Raw genomic sequence first — 19754 nt, 5'->3', positions numbered from 1 at the left:
CTCCTACACTTGTTTGCTGCTGCCCAAGACACTGTTTATTCATCGACTGTAAAGGGCATGTTATGAGTTATTTAAAAAGATGCAAGTTTCTCTTTACTCTGGACAACTCCTTGGGGAGGGGAGTTCTCACACCTAGGACAATTGTTTCTCAGCTACTAAGAGCCTCAGGGTCAAGTTCCTACAACAAGAAGTTACCCCTATGCACAGAATTTGATGATCTTACCCATCCCAGCTCAGTCTATCCTTCTAGATCCTTCTTTTGGAAATGAGAGCTCTGGCCATGTTTCTTCCTCAGCATCTTTAACCACCCTGGGGCTTTCTACATGGCTCCTACAGCAAGCACGGTGTGCCCTCTCCTCTGAGATCTCTGCATCTAACCGTCTGTTTCTTGAGATACTGGCCTTCTGAATTTAAAACACTATACCATGTAACATTGCTTACTGTGTGCCATACATACTTCCATTTGAGGTAGACAAGGGTGCCGTCATCTCTCCCATTCACCAGGATGTGTTGTCCATCCATTGACATTCTGATGCACTGAATACCATGCCCCTGATGAGAATGACTTCGACACCGAGCAAATACTTCCTCAATGGTTTTAGGAATAAAATGGAGAAATGATAAATGCAATTCTCCAGCATTTTTTTTTCTAACATGGTCACATATACTTTTGCTTATGGGCAATTTTTTTTTTGTACTTCCAATGACATTTTAGTTGCTACAGAGGTAGTTCTTGATAATACACAGCACTTAAAACCTCTAGTTGAAGCCAATATTAATTTATTTTTCCAATACTTTGTGTGATGTGGAAGACTGGGATCAGAACCAGTGGCTTGCAGCAGGCGGTCAGACACTCTGCCAGTGTACGCGCTGAGGGCTATGGAGTTGGGGAGGGACCTTAAGTGAGCAAAATTAGGCAGGATTCATGAATCATGAATCAGGCAGGATCTGTGTTGTTTAAAGCGGCTGAGTGTGATGGGAAAAGGTGATGAGAAACTCACAGAAGGAAGAGAACATGCCCTGGGGTGTGCTAATTAAACCAATTAAGTCATCCAAACACATACATTGCTGATTACGAGTCCTACACAGGACAACAGGTTAAGCTCTTTTAGTAAAAGCCAATGGATGCTGTTCTGGTACTCAGGCCTGACATCTTTCGATGTTCCTTTTTGAACTGACAATACATCCAAATAGATTAAAGTAAAAAACTATCAGGGAGGCTGGCACAGAAGCTCTTCTGACTCCACGCCCAGCATTTTCCTCAAAAGCTATGAATACAATACCACCAAGAGCCTTTCAGAAAAAAGTGTATGAAAACATGAGTTTTTTTTCACACAAATTATAGAAAAATATATACATATATATTAGGTACCTTGCTTTTGTATTTAACAATCAACATTTCTTGGGAATTTTTCCGTATTGTTACACAAGACTCTCCCTATTCTGTCTCAAGCCTGCCTGGTAGTCCATGTTTTACCTGTGTATTGATTTTGTACCCTAAGTCATTTATTTACCTAGTCTTCTGTGCATGAAACTTAGGGTTTTTTTCTTGCTTTAGCGGCCACGCCTCCATGAGTAACTCCATCTGTGAGGGGCTTTGCCTCGCCATGTTGTACCACCGTCAGCTGCACCAGCTTCAGACGGTGCAGCAGAGTTTGTGAATCATTCACTTAAAAGGAACCTCTAGGCCTGCAGAGACGGCTCAGGGTGTAAAGCGCTTGCAGGGCAAGCTTCGCAGCCCAAGTTCGAATCCCCTGAACCCACATAAAGACCAGAGGAAGCAACGCAGGCATCCGTTTCTCAGCACATGCCCATGAAAACTCCCGAAGCTTGTGGGTTAGCTAGCAGGGCTTTGACAGCAGTGAAGAACAAAGTGAAGGCCGTCTCCTCAAGGGAAGCTTGTGCTCTGACCTTTCTACCCCACGGTGGCCTGTGCAGGCCTGCACCCCACAGTGAACATCAACATTCACATATCTCACACACCAAGAAGAGAAGAAACCCAGTCCCTAACAGAGTCATGATTCTCCCATAGAACAGTATTGAGTTTGTCCACATTTGCTTCCTTCTAAAGGAGAAGTAAAGAAATTGCCATGTGCCCAACCAGGGACACAGGTATCTGTGGACGTGTGGGAGAGTGCTGTTGCATGGGTAGTTATATTTCCAGTGTGTGGAGGAGAGGGATGGAAAACTGGGTAAGAATCATTGAGCAAATTAAATCACAAAGGCAGACTGTACAATGTAGTCGCCAGCCTAGAAAGCATGCTTGACCTTCTAGGGAAGAGCAACCATTCTCAGTTTCTCAGAGTCTGCGGGTAGTGGAAATCAGATGCTAGTGTTGGCGGACTCAACAAGGGTCTCCCTGCTGCCTTCTGCTCTTCCAGCATCTTTGAAGAGTTGAGGAGGATGGCAACAATAAGCCAAGGCCCTCCAGGCCAGAGGAGCATCCCCGCCAAACACATCATTTTCAAAGCAGTTTCCTTCCCGTGAGCCTTTAGCAGGCAGGGAGCAGGTTCCCTAACTTCACCACAGAGCACTGGGAGTTCAGAGCCCCTCAGTAAGTTTCTGAGGAACAGCTTGCTGGTAGGAAGCTGGGCAGGAGCTCACCTGCATTGCCCTGCCCATGCCCTGTGTGTGCGGGTCTCAGTGTGGCAGCTGGGCTCCTTCCTTTAGAGCAGCAGGCTGACTGCATTAAAAATCACTGATACGCTCAGTGAGTAAAAAAACAAAAGGGGGTCAGTTTTCTTAAAGAAGTTCTGATTCCTCTTCTAAGGGTTTTGTTCCTGCCTGAGATCCATGTGCATGCCCCACACTGTAGAAACTATTCCTATTTAATTATGGATGTGTGTGAATATGCGCACAGGAGTGTATGTGATGCTGGATGCCAGGGCATAGGATACCCCTGAGACAGTTACAGGCAGTTGTGAGCCACTCAGCCCAGCTGCTGGAACCAAACATGGGTCCCCTGGAAGAGTTCTCAACCAGGGAGCCATCTCTCTGGCCCCTACCCCATATTTTTTTTTTATAGGATTCTTTAAAAGATTTATTTTCATTTTATGTGTGTGAGTGTTTTGTCTGCATGTACGTATGTGCACCATAGGTGTGCCTGGTGCCCATGGAAGCCAGGAGAGGGTTCTGGACTGGTTGTAAGCCACCAAATGGATGCTGGAAACAGAACCTGAGTCCTCCACAAGAGCAACAAATGTCCTTAACCACTGAGCAACCTCTAACACCACCACCCCTCCCTGATTAGATATTCTTTTTAAAATTTACCAGACTGAAAATATCTCGGATAAAGACAAATCCACATTTAGCTACGGTCAGGAGCCATAATCCATGTGAAGACATACAGATCATTCCAGAGCCATACTGTTTGCTTTGGACTTTCTGGTGTGGCTTAAGTATACAAACGCCAGTGTGGTCCTGTGAATCAAAGCAAAGAACAACATATGACAAAGATCAGGCCATAAGTGGCCAGGTTCTTGTCTGAGAATGCTGTCCTTGGAAATAAGTCTGTATGGGACAGAGTAGGCATACTCTGTGTTTATTCCATGAATTAATTGTGTCTCTACAAATAAAATTTGTGTCTCTACAAATACAAAAAAATGTGTCTCTACAAATAAAAGCTGGTTTTGCTGACCAAAAAGCATATTTTATTTATTTATTTAGATACTGGGATGGAACCCAGGCTCCTAGGCATAATAAGCAAGTACTCTTAACCACAGATCTACATCCCAGGCCAGGAATGGCTTCTTCATACATGATTCTGCCATTAAGGGCCCAAGCCTACCCTGAGGGTCTTTGTTTTCAGCCATCATTTTTTACTTTTTTATTATTAAATTTTTTAAAAATTTATTTTACATACCAACCACAGTTTTCCCTCCTTCCTCTCCCCCTGTTCCTCCCACTCCATCTTCTTTCTACACTCTCCCCATCCTCTCCTCAGAAAGAGTAAGGCCTCCCATGGAAGTCAACCAAGCATGGTATATCAAGTTGAGGCAGGACCAAGTCGTGTCCCAACCCCCAACACATCAAGGCTGAGCGAGGTGTCCCACCGTAGGGAATAGGTTCCAAAAAGCCAGCTCATGTGCCAGGGACGGATCCTGTTCCTACTGTCAGGGGCCCCTCAAACAGACCAAGCCACATAACTGTCACCCACATGCAGAGGGCCTAGGTTGGTCCCATGCAGGCTCCGTATTCAGCCATCATTTTTAAATACCATCACACACAAATCAAAATACAAGTTGTCAATGTCCTCACTATGTGTCCCGTGTATCCCCTTCTCCACGCTTCAGCCATGACCTTCCTCAGGGTGCACATGTTATTTTTCCACACCCAAATCAAAATCTAACATAAATATTGCTTCTTCCGCAACAGTTTCCTCAAATCTTCCATTACCACAAACCAGCTCTTCTTTTTCTTAATTTCTATGTCTAATACCAGCTACACCGAGAGAGAAGAACGAAGAGAAGGTAAAGATAATTTAGAGAAGCATGGGGTAGAGTCTCTTCCCAGGGATCTGAAGACAGGCATCAGTGGGGGATGCTGAGCGGTCAAAGGCAGCAAGCAAGACGCTGGGCTGGGATGCGCAGCAGGAGGTGCCCCAGAACGGAAGCAGTTTGAGGAGAGGAAGTAACACGACAGAAACATAGTTGAATTATTTTGTGCAATTTCACTTAGGACCTGGGTATAAAATGTCACTGAAAATGACCTACCTTACAGCCTCTGGCATCTATGGAAGAGATCTAATGCCAGATATTTGTAAGGCACTAAATAAATACTCTATCACTTGCATGTTTATCTGACAAGAATGCTGCCTGCGGTATAAGCGTGTGGTCACTCAATTGTATTTGGGATGGATTAACCAGCAACTCCGGTGCATCTGATTGAAGGCGAGGCTGCTACTGTAACAAAGCCATTTGTTGGTTGAAATTATTAGTCTGCTAAGGCAGCCAAGAGGATCTCTGGAGTCTGGTGTACCTTTTCGGGAAGCAGATAGCTACAGATGTATGGCACCTGGCTGCAGAAGCCGTAGATCTTGTCGCTTTCAAAGCCCAGCACAGCCGAGGACAGGAAGTGCTCCACCTCATACAGGAACTTGTGAACGAAGTCATCCTTCAGTCTTCCTCTTTCGTCCGAAAAGATAGGAGGAGCTAAAGAGGAGGAGAAGAGCAGAGCTCACTGAGCCTGAGATCTCACTCTGGAAATCAGCAGGAACAGTTATGAAACGCAAAATAAAAAGTTAAGCAGCCGGGCGGTGGTGGCGCACGCTTTTAATCCCAGCACTCAGGAGGCAGAGCCAGGCGGATCTCTGTGAGTTCGAGTCCAGCCTGGTCTACAGAGCAAGATCCAGGACAGGCACCAAAAAAAGTTAAACATTTGACTAATAGGTGAGAGGCCATTTGGTGATTAAAAAAAAATGTTAAAATAATTTACCTCAACCAGAGATACTTAACACTGATAGTCAGTAAACTGTATTTCATGGCCTTTCATTTCATAAATTAGCTTAAAGATTAACATTAAAATAAGCATGACAATACCAAGATTTTTTTTCTTGATTTTTTTTTTTTTTGATAAAAGTGTTATTGGCCTCAAGCTTGCAACAATTCTCCTGCCTCAGCCTCCTGAGTGCTGAGATTACAGACGTTAGCCCTCCTTCCTTCCCCTGCTTCCAAAGAGCTTGAATTAAAGGCTGGGCCACCATGCCTGGCTTTTTTTTTTTTTTTAAGATTCTTAATTAAAAAGTAAAAGTACTTTGAAGTTTTTCTTCTTATTTTCTGTAATTCTATATTTGCAAAATTTCTAGCTAGATAAATTTGTCATCAGAGATAAAAAGAGTATCTGTTTCCTCATGCCTTTTAATCCAGTGAGCTGGTTTTCTAATTCCAGGTAACTCCACTGTAAAGCATCTGAATTAACTGTGAATATTCAAAACTGCAGAATAGGAGCCATCACTAAATGACAGATCAACATAGCATGGCAGCTGTTCTTGTTTCTTTTCTCTCATTAAAAATAAAAATCAAACAAACATTCCTGAGTCCTGAGGCATGGAAGAAAGTCCACCTTTCACACTGCTTAGCCCCCTTTCCTGCCCTCCTCGTCCAGTTTTCATTTTTAAAGACTGGCAGAGGGCAGCCACGTTACCTCCTTGCCAGAAGAACACCAACCCAAAAGGAACTAGGAAACAACCACAGCAACTCATCTGGGCCGGGCAGAAGGAGGCGGGCTGCTTGTTTGCGTCACCTTGTGATAACATGATAGGCAGGCTGAAGAGTTCCAGCCTGCTTCTTCCTACTTCCCGACGCAAGGACAGCACCAGCACGTCCACCACGTCTGACACCGGGAGAGACACCGTGGATATCTGCAGAATGTCTTTGCTCGTCTCTGAAAGGGAATGGGTCATTGGCTGGGTTTGAAGACTCTTGTATTATTCTAATTAAGATATAAGAGATTCTACTTTTCCCCAGTTCTCAACATGGTCTTTTGTTAATATTTAATATTTTGTACACACACACACACACACACACACACACACACACACACCAAGTTGTATTTTTGTATGTCAAAATAGAGACACTATTCTTCACTCACTCCCTAGTAGCAAATTTTATTACTTGATTTTTACAATGACATTTAAGCAGGAGTTATGGGACATTTGTGATGAACTGATAGGGTATTTTTCTGATTAGATACCTGAATTGCATTTTCCAGCCAGGTGGATTTAGTCCTGCTTGTGTCTACCGGGGTGCCTTCCGGTGTCTGCCATCCTTGTTCCTCTCATCTGCAGCCTGTGTGTCCATGTCCTGGCTCTTTGAACAGCTGTGCCCCCACTTGCAGGGCTCCTGCACTAGGCAGCCTCACATACGGGTGTTCCTGGCATTATTGCATGTGAGGTGGAAATGCATCTGATTCTGAATTTGACCCTTGGGAAGTCCTGCTCATTAGCCTGTGCCATGCCACGTTTACCTCTCACCCAACACTGCACAGACAGCACAGCCAATTTCTTCCTCCCAGCAAGGCACTCGACAACTTGTCTCTACCTTCCATAAAAAGGAAGACTGGGAACAGCTCAGAAAATTCAGTTGCAATGACCTTTTCCTAGATCTTACTTTCTTTCTCTCTTTCTTTTTTCCTGTTTATTTCCATCATCTCTCTTCATTTCCTGGCCTCGATGGGATGCAAGGGTCAGTCTCGAGTCCGTCTGTGATTTTGAGCCCATTAAGACAACACACCACCAACCACTGCTTTTCATCTCCTTGTGTCTTCTTTGATGCCTTCTCTTCTTCCTGCAGGAGGCCCCGACCTTCAGCTAGGGACCTTCCTTCTATTTTCCTTGCCTTGACAGTTGCTGCTTTATCTTTCACTTTCTGTAAGCCTACCACATAATCTTGCCATAGACTGACTCCGTTTTCTCATCCATTTCCTCCATGACCCATCAGCCTGCCTCTTCGGGAACACCAGCTGACTGAGCAACACACGGGGACTTCTGAGCCTGTCTACTCACACTTGTCTGAACTTTCACCCACTCCATCTTCCTTTAGCTATTTCTGGGGGATGGTGCAGGCCCCTCACTACTTGGAACATCCTTGGTTTTCTTCACTGCTTCCTACTCTGTTTGTAGTTTCAGTGAGAGGTGAGGAGGATGTCTGTTGGATTCCCAGCTTTTTCTCTCTTTATAATATCAAAATGTTCAGATACTTCACTAATTAATTCAATAGTTGATATAAGACATTTTAACATCAAATGCATACCAGACAACTCTAATATTCCAAATTTCTCTAAATATAACATGGGAATTTAACTTCTATTTAAAGTATTATTTTTCAGAAAAATAATGATGTATGCAATTGTTTTGCTATAATTAAAATTTTTAACTTTAAATTATTTGGTGTAAAGTGATCTAAGTTTAAAACAAACAAATATGCTGTAGCATACCAGTGTATCCAAAAATCTGAAATGAGTTTGAGGGTTTGGCATCGATGACAAAGATGTTTCCGTCCACTGTACCAACTAACAGAAAAATTCCTCGCTGGTCGTAACTAGGAGAAAAGAAATCCAATGTCCAGATTATGCTTGTTTTATCAGCTTGGTGTAAGTGAGTTTGCATGCTGTGGGATGTCGTTCTGTGTGCTGTGAATGTGAGTTGCTCTGATTAGTTGATAAATAAAATGCTGATTGGCCAGTAGCCAGGCAGGAAGTATAGGCAGGATAAGCAGACAAGGAGAATTCTGGGGAGAGAAAGGGCTGAGTCAGGAGTCGCCAGCCAGACACAGAGGAGGCAAGATGACAAGGCAGAACTGAGAAAAGGGACCCAGTCACGTGGCTAAACATAGATAAGACTTATGGGTTAATTTAAGTATAAGAGCTAATCAGTAATAAGCCTGAGCTAACGGCCAAGCAGTTATAATTAATATAAGCCTCTGAGTGATTATTTTATAAAGGGCTGTGGGGCTGTGGGTGAGAGATTTGTGGGCCAGGTGGGACACAGGAAAACTTTCAACTATACTTGAAGGATGATTGAAAAGAAGTCACTCTTACAGTGTGTGACATTTACTTATATATTCATTTATTTTGTGCTGCTGGGATGGAACTGAGGGTCTTGTGCATGCAAGGCAGCCCATCTACCATTAGGCCACATTCCCAGCCCTAGGGTTTGTGATTTTAAAATATTCTCTGACCTTATAAAAACCTACATCTACATGTTGAGGTAGTCATTCCCCTCTGAGCTAATGTGACCCCAAATTTAACTTACAAATACATAATCAAGAAGACTCAGGAGGGCTGGCGATGTAGCTCAGTGGTAGAGGGCTTGACTAACACAGAGGAGGCCTGGGGCTCAATCCTCACACAGACACAAAACAAAAGCAAACATCCAGCCAAGCAAAAAACGCTCAGGAAGGCTGGGTGGTGGTGGCGCACGCCTTTAATCCCAGCACTCGGGAGGCAGAGGCAGGTGGATCTTTGTGAGTTCGAGGCCAGCCTGGTTTACAGACCGAGATCCAGGAAAGGTGCAAAGCTACACAGAGAAACCCTGTCTCGAAAAACCAAAAAACAAACAAACAAACAAACAAAAACGCTCAGGAAACACATAGGCAGATGTTTCATGGTAAATTGGTAGAATGCATTGGCAGAGATTTGCCAGTGATGGATGTGACATTTTAGAACCTTACAACTGCCACATGGACAAAGGGGAGAAATGTAGTGAAGCACTTCTACAAGTTTATCAAAATAGAAAAGAATGAAACAATATGGATCAGAGAAGAAAAATTTAAAAAAAAAAAAGGTCTGGGAAAGAGGCGGCCCATACAAGAAGACATGTTACAGAAGAGCAAGGGCCAAAGAGGGAAGTCACTCTGACTTCCTCTGTGCTGGAGGCCACAGAGGTCAGCAGGGACAGTTTAGACACCATGAATAAATTGATTTAATCTCAGAGATACAAGGTACATTCAACATGTGCAAAATAATATATACAAAACAACATACAAATAGACTTAATAATAGGAATCACCTAATTGTCTCAATGGACACGGAAAAGGCTTTGACAAAGTTCAATGTCCCTTCATAATAAAAGTCCTAAAAAAAAAAATCCAAGGAATTCAAAGAACATATCTGTGTATAATAAAGACTCCACAGACCAAATTCTAAAATTTGGGGAACATTGAGAGCATTTCTATTAATACCTGAAAGCAAAAAGGATGCCAACCCCCTCCACTCTATTTAATGTGATGCCAAAAGTCTTAGGACAATAAGACAAGAGAATGAAATAAGAGGGATGAATATAGGAAATGAGGAAATCAAAATATCCTATTTGCAAGTCACATGATACTATACTTAAAAGACCCCATGGACTCTACCAGAAAACTCTTTGATGAGGTAACACTTTCAGCTGGGTAACAATATAAAATCTACACTCAAAATCCAGTATCTTTTATGAAAAAGTGCTGTGAAAGAAGCTTAGAAAAATATCCCATTCACAACAGATCAAAAACAAAAATACCTAAGAATAAACCTAACCATGGCAGTGGAAGACCTCTGTGATGAAAATTTTACACACACTGAAGAAAGAAGGTGAAGACATAGAAGATGGAAGACCTTCTGGGTTCATGGATAGGCAGGATTAGCGCTGTGACAATGTCTCCATTACCAAAAGTGGTCTTCAGATGTGACCCAATCCTCATCAAAATTTCTGTGACTTTCTCCACAGAACTAGAAAAACATAATCTTAAAATTCATATAAAAACACGAATGATCCCTGACTACAAAGAGTCATTTTCAAATACATGTTTGAAAAACTATTCCCCGTTCCTAGACATCAGGGAAATGCAATGGAAACTTCTTTGAGGGCCTACCTCATCCCAATTGGTATGGTTATCACCAAGAAAACAAACAAATGCAAGTAAGGACACAGGGAAGACGAACCCTCATTTGCTGGTGGCGGGGCTCTACACTTGTGTAGCCAGTATGAGAATAAGTACATAAGTTTCTTAAAAAACTCAAAGTTGAAATACTATGTGACGACCCAGTCTTGGGTAGCAGTTTCCCTGGAGATTAACATCTTCCATCCAGAAGGCAAACTTCTGAAAACCCTAGGTGTAGAAAGGGGTGTTCAGTGTATGAATTAACAGGATATTTTAGATCAGATGTTTCCAGGAAGGTGAAACAGGATATTCTAAGGGAGGGTGAAACTTTCTATATTGCAGCAAAATGTGTTTAGGCTTAGGCAATGAACAACTCAAAAACAGCTTCGAGAAGTCCCTGAAACTGACCAGGTTCACTTGGTCTTCCTTCCAAAGCACATGCAAGCAGTAAGTCCTGCTGAGAGATTGGCTCAGTCGCCTGAGCTGCCCACAGGAGGCTCTGCCAACCCCAGTAGCCTGAAGGAAAGAGACCAGCTGAGGTGCATAGAAGACAAAGAGGCCAGTCCAGCTGCCTGGAAGAGGCTCAGACCAACTGAGGCCCCTGCAAAGGCCCCTTTCTCCCTGTTGAACTTCCTACAAGCTGTGAAGTGTGCTCCCGGTTTCCAGCTTTTGTGAGCTGTCCCATTCTTGGGCGGGCTTTGGTGATGCAGTTGTCTTTGAGTCATTTCTGCTTCCTATAAGTAATCCTCATCCTTAGTCCTGTAAGTAACTCTGTTGGTTGGATTTCGTCCGCTTGGTCAATTTGACACAAGCCAGGGTCATCTAGAAAGAGAGAACTTCAACTAAGAAAATGAAAATATCAGATTGGCCTGTAGGTAAGTCTGTGGGGGCATTTTCTTGACTAATGATTTATGTGGGAGAGCCAAACCCACTGTGGGTGGCATTATCCCTGGGCAGATGGCTCAAGGCTGTATAAGAAAGCAGACTGAGCAAGCCAGTAAGTAGCATTTCTCTACTGCCTCTGCCTCAGCTTCTGGTTCCAGGTTCCTGCCTGGACTTCCCTTCACCATAGACTCTAATCTTTAAGATGAAATAAACCATTTCTTGCACCATTCCCTCTCTTGCAAAAACAAACAAACAACCCAAAAGCCAAAAAAACCAAATAAATGACAGTTCATGCTGGTGAGGAAGCAGAGTAAGGAGAACCCTCATCCATTGCTGGTGGGAGTGCAAACTTGTACAGCCACTATGGGAACTGTGTGGTGGTTCCTGAGGAAGCTGGGAATAGATCTACCTCAAGATTCAGCTATATCACTCTTGGCCCTTGGGCATATACGCAAAGGACACTTCATCCTACCACAGAGACACTTGCTCATCCATGTTCACTGCTGCTCTATTCATAATAGTCAGAAATTGGAAACAGCCTAGATGGCCATCAATGGATGGATGGATAGATGAAGAAAATGTGGTAGATTTACACAATGAAATATAACTCAGCTTCTTTCGGGCTGCAAGAATATATTATAGATTCAGATGTGTATTAAAGCTATACTTTTGTGATTCCTCAGTAAAACCCCCCACTCTATCCCCTACAGACAAAGAGAAGCTTAAACCAGGATTCCTAAGTGTAGATAAGAACTTAGACCCCTTTTCCCCAGGTGGCTGTATCTGCTACAGGGACTTTGGAAAACAGTCAGGATATTCGACCAAAAGACTAAAAAGGGAGGCGGGTTAAAATAAATTATATGGTCTGTGCCTTTAAGAACTAGCCTCACAAAGAAAGGGGAGCTCCTTCCAACCTCCCTGCTGTGAGTGAGAGATTTGAAAGAGCCTCCCTGGAGACTTGTAAACTTAGAAAACACCTTACTTTTGCATCCTGTACCTAAAAGTCTCCAGTGGCGGCTTTGGGACTGTGATCTAGGACAGGCCAGTTTCAAGTCCCCAGAAATGATGGCGGCGCCAGCCCCAGGAACAAAAGAACAGAATCAGGATGTCTGATGGTAACCAATTAACCACGAGATGCCCCTCTCCAGAGATAACAAGACCAGACCCCGGAGATGAGTTGTAAAACTCCTGACAGGGCAAACAGATAAGATAAAATAAGATAAAGTCCAGGCCCGGGAAAAACTTGACCAATCAAGGATGGACCCATACTAACCCCCTCCCCTCTAAGAAATTTTATGGGTTTTGCCTATAAAAACTAACTTCCCCAAGAAAGAGGCACTCCTCCCTGCCTCACTGTATTGGATGTAGAAATGAGTCCCTGTCTAGACTTGTATCTGCAGAATAAACCTTGCTGTTGCATTCTGGACATCCAAGGTCTACGGTGGTCTCTTTGGGGGGTCACAATCTGGGCATAACACTTTGACCGGCCAAGGGTCTGTCAAGAGGCAAGTCATTTATTATGAATAGTTGGTGTTATCCAGCCTTTAATATTCTAGCTGTCTTCTACTATGAAATTCTTGCCTGCCCAAATATTTCCAGACCTGCTGAACTTCTACGTTACTAACTCCCTCTGCTGAACCTAGGAGACAAACTGAATAGTTTTGTTTCTTGTGCAAATGAAGCTCAGACCAACTCCTCACCTTGAGGCCTAGTGGCTCTCCAGAGCAATTGACTGAGAACAAAAGAGGTTTTTACATGTCAAGGTGTGAGGTGGAACAACATTCCTGAGGAGGCAGAGAACCTGAGTGCCCAGGGAAAGAAATGGCAGGCATTTTCTGTAGAAAGAGACAGAACAGCATGGTATGCCAAAGAAAGAAAGACAGAGGTTCTGTAGAGGGTAAAGCAGATCTCGGATAGAGTTTTCTGAGTGCCAGGAGTAGAGAGTAGAGGAAATGGAGAACGAGGAAACAGAGAATTTAGTCATTAGCAGGACTATGAGCTAGGGAACTGGACGGAACTAAAACTATGTAGACAGGATTCAGACCAGAGAAACAAAGTAAATAGATAAAGAGCTTGGTATGTCTAGAGTTATTCCTTCCCTGAATGCCTGACAGAGCCATAGCTGTATTGATAGAATTTTGTCTTAGAGAGATAAAGTTAACAGACATAAGAACATAGTATAGATAGATTTTTTTTCCCCTCAGATATCCCATGCTAGACATAGCAAAATCCCCAGGACCCTGGGAATTCAGTATCTGCTATGAAAAAACAAAACAACAACAACAACAAAAACAAAACAAAACAAAACAAAACAAAAACCATGAAATTCACAGGCAAATGGGTGGAGCTAGAAAAAAATGATCTTGAGTGAGATAACCTAGACCCAGAAAGATAAATACAGTACGTATTCACTTACATGTGGATGTTAACCGTTAAATCGTCAATAAGTAAGCTACAATATGTATGACCACAGAGGTTAGGTCTTGGGTAAGGGACTAGGAGAGATGGATGGATCTCCTTAGGAGGGGAAAATAGAATAGATATGGATAGATGAAAGGGGAGATTGGAACAGAAGGACCTCATAGGGAGAGGGAGGAAAAAGGGAAGAAAGGGAGGAAATATGGGGAAGAACTGCTAAAACTTAGGGGTGGTCATATGAAAATCTAATACAATAGAAATATATATATATATATATATATATGTATATATATATATATACTCTAAATTACCAAAAATGGAGGAGACAGAGCCCCAACTGGATATCTCTTGTCACCAAATGAAACTTCCAGTACTGGAAATGGGTTGCATCTAATCAAGTTGTTGGCCAAAGGGACTCCATGGGAACCCCCAAAGAACCCAGGCTATTGCCAAGGCTGTTGGTTGCTCTCCACAAACTGACAGCAAAGCTCCATTGCTGAAGACATCACCTATGCAACACCTTGAACATGGAGAAGTCGAGCTGGTGCCTGCACCATGCCTTCACCCCCACTGACTATTCATATTCCCCCCGTTCACAGCATGGGAAGGTACTCTTGTTGCTACCAAGGGAGAAAGGTAAACACCAACCAGCTACAAACCCTTAAGTCTACAACGGTGACCCACCTGCAAGATGTGCTAGTGCAACAGTGGCACAAGGCTTGTGGAAGTCACCAACCACTCTCTGATTGGATTTACAGCCCACTCCATGAGACGCAGTCCATCCCTGGCTAAAACTTGAGGCTGGGTAAGTCAGAGACCTAGGGGAAACCCTAGTACTACTGTTCTGCTAAAGGAACGCAGCCATAACATGACTCCTAATGGCTTCCTGCTATACTCATAGATCAGTGTCTTGCCTAGTCACCATCAGAGAAGCTTCCTCCGGTGGCAGATGGGAACAAATACAGAGACCTACAACTTGACAGCGTGTGGAGAGTGAGAGACCTTGGAACATCTAGTCCGAAATGGGATGTCTCCACAAATGCCCTGCCCCCCTTAGGGCTCAAGGAACCCTATGGAAGAGGAGGTGCAAGGATGGTCAAAGCCAGGGGGGGTAGGGAACACCAAGGAAACAAGGCCTTCTAAATGCAGGGGGACCATCGCACATCTGAATTCACAGAGACTGGCAGCATGCACAGGGCCTGCATGGGTCTGTGCCAAATGGGGTCCCAGTGCTCAGAGAAGTGGACATGTGTCCCCTCCCTATCCAAGAAGCTGCAGATGCTATCTCCAACTGATAACTACTCACAGATGGATAACTACCTCTCCCCAACAGTCTCCCTGGGGATACAAACCACTCTTAAGGGTAGGCCCCATGTCCTTCAGTAGATGGCCCACACAAAAAGAATTCAGTGGCATCTTTGGAGTTTCTTTGTCTCAATGTTTAGACAGGACATTTATTTTTTTAATTATTTTATTTTATTTACATTATAGGTACTTTTTATATATATTATGGTTTCCACGTTTGTGTTTTTATGGGCTTCCACTGTGTGTGTGTGTGTGTGTGTGTGTGTGTGTGTGTGTGTGTGTGAATCTGTGTTTCTCTGTCTAGATGTATTTTTTGTGTTTTTTTTTCCTTGGCTCTTTTTCTTCTTTTTGTTTTGTCCTATTCTGATTTGTTTCTGTCATATTTTATTATTATTCTTTAGATGGCTGTTTTTTTTCTAATGAGAGTCAGAAATGGGGTGAATTCTGATGGGAGGGGAGGTAGGGAGGCTCTCAGAGGAACTGGGGGTGGGGAAACTGTAATCAGAATATATTGAATGAAAATACCTATTTTCAATAAAAGAAAAAGAGTAAAAAATAACTGTAAATGAAATCATGACCTCTTCAAGAAAATGGGTGAGACTGGAAACTGTTACGGTAAACTCTATAGGCCAGATTCAGAAAGACAACACTACGCGCTTTATCTCACATGCAGAGTCTAGATTTTAGTGTGTGTGCATGTGTGTGTGCGCACGTTTGTGTGTGTGTGTGTGTGAGAGAGAGAGAGAGAGAGACAGAGACAGAGACAGAGAGTGAGAGACACACAGAGAGAACTAGAAAGGTCATAAGGAATGGACAAAACTAGAGGGAAGAGAGATCTTAAGGAGGGAAGAAAAAAGAAAATAATGAACCATGGAAGCAGAAAATGAATCTTGAGGGCAGCAAAGGGGAAGGGAAATGGGAACAGAGGCGAATGAAAACCAAGTATGAAAACGTTATCACGTAACTCATCACTTTCTATAATAATGTTAGAAACCAGCAGAAATCTCCTTGAGAATATTGCTTCAAAGGATTTGAAATAATTTAAACATCCATCAGTGTACTACTGTTTGAGAAAAATGATGAAACGTGGCTAATGGAATCCCATGCCGTCGTACAGAAGCATGAGGCTGGCCTTTAATATGGATGTTGAACATTCTCCAGTGGGGCTGGCGAGACAGCTCAGTTGATAAAGTGCCTGTCTCTCAAGCATAAGGACCAGAGTTCAAGACCCAGAACCTGCCTGAAACAAAGCCATTGTGGCATCTGTACATGACCTCAGGGCTGGGGAGGTGGAGACAAGACCTTCGGCCTTCACTGGCCAACCCACCTAGTCTAACCCCATCAGTGAGTTCCAGGCCCAGTGAGAGAACCCATCCCCTTAAAACAAGTTGGATGGCATCTGAGGAAATACCTAAGACTGGACTCTGGCCAACATGCTTGCACTCATTCATGCATCCTCACACAAGAGCACACACTCCAGCCTCTCTCATTATTTGAAGACCATGTAAGTGAAGAGAAATTCTGGTCTTTTGTTTATTTGTGGATAAAAACATCTTTGAAAGGTGATGTTGAAAATAGATTATAGGCTGCTCCTGGGAGGGAGCTGTGTGTGAGACTTCCTACTCTGTGTGCCTTTGTACTTTTTGAATGCTGAACTGAGTGGGTGTTCAAAATAAATGAAATGTGTAAAACTGAAAAAACAGACATGCTTTGCTGGAGCCCCAGCTGATAGGCCTGATGACAGGAGATACTTACGTCAAGATCTTCACTGGTGACTCGGAGAGGAAGGTCCTGTGAATCACCCGAGGGAACTCCACGTTCTGGGTGTCCAGGAAGTATAGATAGCCATCCATTGTCCCCACGACAGCTGACCAGGAGGAAGGGGAGCATGCTAGAGCTGTTGCCTGTTTAAGATAAAACCCCAGAGAATGAGGCGTGCTCCATACACAAGACACCTACTGGGCTGGGCATGTAGCTCAGGGCTGCAGAGCTTGCTCTTAGCATGCTCCAAGCCCTCTATTTCATCCTCTGCCTACCCCCACCCCACCTCAAATGCTTAGAAGTTTTGAAAAGCCTTGCAAGCTTGTTATGGTACATATTTCTTCTCAGAAAGTCAACATTCCTGAAATGGTCAGAGTGCAGAAGCGACCACAGGAAGATCTATGTGGTATTTTTATGCTAAAAACGAGAATAATAGGATAAAGAGGATTTAAGAAAACTAAGCTGTAGTGTCACAGGGAAACACGGGGTTCCTCACGTCACAGGGAAGTATGGGGTCCCTCGCGTCACAGGGGAACACGGGGTTCCTCACGTCACAGGGAAACATGGTGTCCACTTATGGATTATACATCTCATATATAAAAGGATGCAGAATTGGACTCAGGTAGAAACCCAAGGACATATTTATTGGGGTTTGAAAAAGAAAACAAGAGGGCAAGTCAGATGGAGATCTGTCAGCTGCTGTGAGGACAACAAATAAAATTGGGCTGATGACAGCGTCCAGATGAGCACTCAAGGCTCCGACTTTCAAACAGAGCATTGTGGTGCAGGGTGTGCATGTGTGAGGGTCCACATACATGTGTGTGCATGTGCGAGGGTCCACATACATGTGTGTGCATGTGCGAGGGTCCACATACATGTGTGTGCATGTGCGAGGGTCCACATACATGTGTGTGCATGTGTGAGGGTCACATACATGTGGTGCGTGTGTGAGGGTCACATAATGTGTGTGTGCGTGGCGAGGTCACATACACGTGTGTGCATGTGCGAGGGTCCACATACATACATGTGTGTGTATGTGCAGTTGTAGGCCAAAGATGGTCATCGGCCGTCTTCCCCGATTGCTCTCCACCTTATACACTGAGGCAGGGTCTCTTGTTTGAACCCAGAGCTTGCTGACCCAGCTATTCCAGCCAGCCAGCTTGCTCCACTGAGGCCTGTTTCTGCCTCCCACACCTGGGAGTATAGATGCCCATCACATCTGCACAGCATTTACATAGGTGCTGGAGATCCTGGTCCTTACAGCAGGCATTTTAGCCACCGTGCCCTCTCCCAGTAGATGTGCCTCTACCTGGCTCTCTTCAGTGGGCTCTTATTACATAATAACTGAAAGCCTTTATAGGATAAGACCGAGAGAGAGAGAGAGAGAGAGAGAGAGAGAGAGAGAGAGAGAGAGAGAGAGAGAGAGAGAGAGATGCTCCTCAAATTATCCACTGAAATACTCCATTCTACAGCTGCAGTGAGGTACTCTAAACAGCAGTGGCCAAGGGAGTCTCATGTCCTCTCACGGGCGACAGATAGCAAGGGAAGCTTCTGCAGTATGGGCATCTAGCCATGGTGGTGCTGGGCTGGGCTCCTTGAGAACTACTGCCTAAAGTGTTCACAGGGAAACAGCTACAGCAGAGGCAGAAATATTTGGCCTCAGCATCACTGGGTCTGTACAGTGATCATTTCTCTGTAGTGCAGTGGGATCTACCATAAGGAAAGACCCCTGTCTCCCAAGCACAGGCTAGATCACAGCTATGTAACCAGGCTGGACCACAGCCTTGTACCAGGCCTGGCTCGGAGCTCAGTGAAGGCTGAGCAAGACCTGACAGTGACTGTATTCTGCCTTGTCCAAGAGGAGCAAGGTGAATCCTGGTTATACGGCCTCCTGGGGGTATTGTTACCCACTTGCTTCTTGTCCGCAAACAGAGATGGATATAGAACGTCTCTTTAGTTCTAAGTTCTCATAGAAACTGATACATACAAGCCTTTGTCACAGAGAAGATTATGTAGTGTTCTATATTTCATGGCTTTTAAGACAAGACTTTTTATTATTACTTTTCTGGGAGAGGAGGTATTTTTTTTTTTTTGCAACTTGTAACATTATATGGCATGATGCTTAGTATCATTTCTTATATAATTGATTGAGATAAATCTTTTATAATTGAGATTTTTAATTTTGTAGGAGAGAAGGACTGGAATTTCCCTACTTTCTAGGATTCAATGGAAAAAATCGGCACCATTATTATTTATTAGGTCTTTACATTTTTTACATTATTTTTATGCAAAATGTACTGTGACTTGGGCAGAAGTGATGGCATCTTGAGGAATGTGTCGTGGGTGTTTGCCAGCTGGTATCTAGATGGCTTCCTTCTATAAAAGTCTTGAATATCCGTGGAGAAATCCCCTCCCATAACTTCTAGGGCTTGGGATGAATGTGACCTATTTCCAGGGCTGAGCTTATGTTGATTAGCGTTGCTGGTCCTCTTACAGGGATTGCTCCCTTAGAAGACACTCTTTGGGGCCTCCAGAGAGGGGGACCTTCTGCTGTGTCTTCATCCCCCTCCTTCAGGCTGGTTCCCTTCTCTGACACTGTGGTGTGAGGTTGGCACTGTGCCAGGTGAGTATGACTAAATCGGGGCTTCTCAAACTCTGTGTGGGTGAAACAACGCGGTAGTGAGGATTTCCACAGACCCCTGAGATGGGAACTAGAAAGGCGAGTGGAATTGGAATAAATATTTTGAACACTGATTTGTCAGGTACACTTACTTGAGTTCCCAGAAGAATCTTGCTTATGCAAGTGCCATCCTCTATCCACAAAAGATTGACTTCCCCTGAATTTGTGAGTGTCTGTAGGAGAAAGAAACGTAACAGTGAGCGGAGGGCTGGAGTCTGCTGTGCAGCACATGCTAGTGGTCTAGTGTGTTAACCTGGGGGCCAGTTAAAAGCTTCACTGTTTGTGTGGGTTATTAATAATTTATAAACTCAATCTCAATTCTTATTTTCTGAAGAAATGTTAGCCGTTAC

The 19754-nt window shown here is 43.8% G+C and overlaps 1 protein-coding gene across 1 annotated transcript in view; it reads right to left on the bottom strand.

Moving 5' to 3' along the window:
• Positions 1 to 19754, bottom strand: part of Cfap43 (cilia and flagella associated protein 43) — a 102776-nt gene that overhangs the window by 38195 nt on the left and 44827 nt on the right. The window contains exons 10-16 of the mRNA XM_028874652.2: positions 19497 to 19577; positions 16719 to 16867; positions 7933 to 8036; positions 6241 to 6381; positions 4978 to 5150; positions 3271 to 3420; positions 458 to 588 (exon numbers count right to left, since the gene is read on the bottom strand). Coding sequence (XP_028730485.1) covers positions 458 to 588; positions 3271 to 3420; positions 4978 to 5150; positions 6241 to 6381; positions 7933 to 8036; positions 16719 to 16867; positions 19497 to 19577 — 929 coding nt within the window. The remainder of the gene's footprint in view (positions 1 to 457; positions 589 to 3270; positions 3421 to 4977; positions 5151 to 6240; positions 6382 to 7932; positions 8037 to 16718; positions 16868 to 19496; positions 19578 to 19754) is intronic.

This window comes from Peromyscus leucopus, chromosome 1 (genome assembly GCF_004664715.2).
Source record: "Peromyscus leucopus breed LL Stock chromosome 1, UCI_PerLeu_2.1, whole genome shotgun sequence".
In the NCBI taxonomy this organism is placed as follows: Eukaryota; Metazoa; Chordata; class Mammalia; order Rodentia; family Cricetidae; genus Peromyscus; species Peromyscus leucopus.
This window is presented reverse-complemented; position numbering and strand designations above follow the sequence as displayed.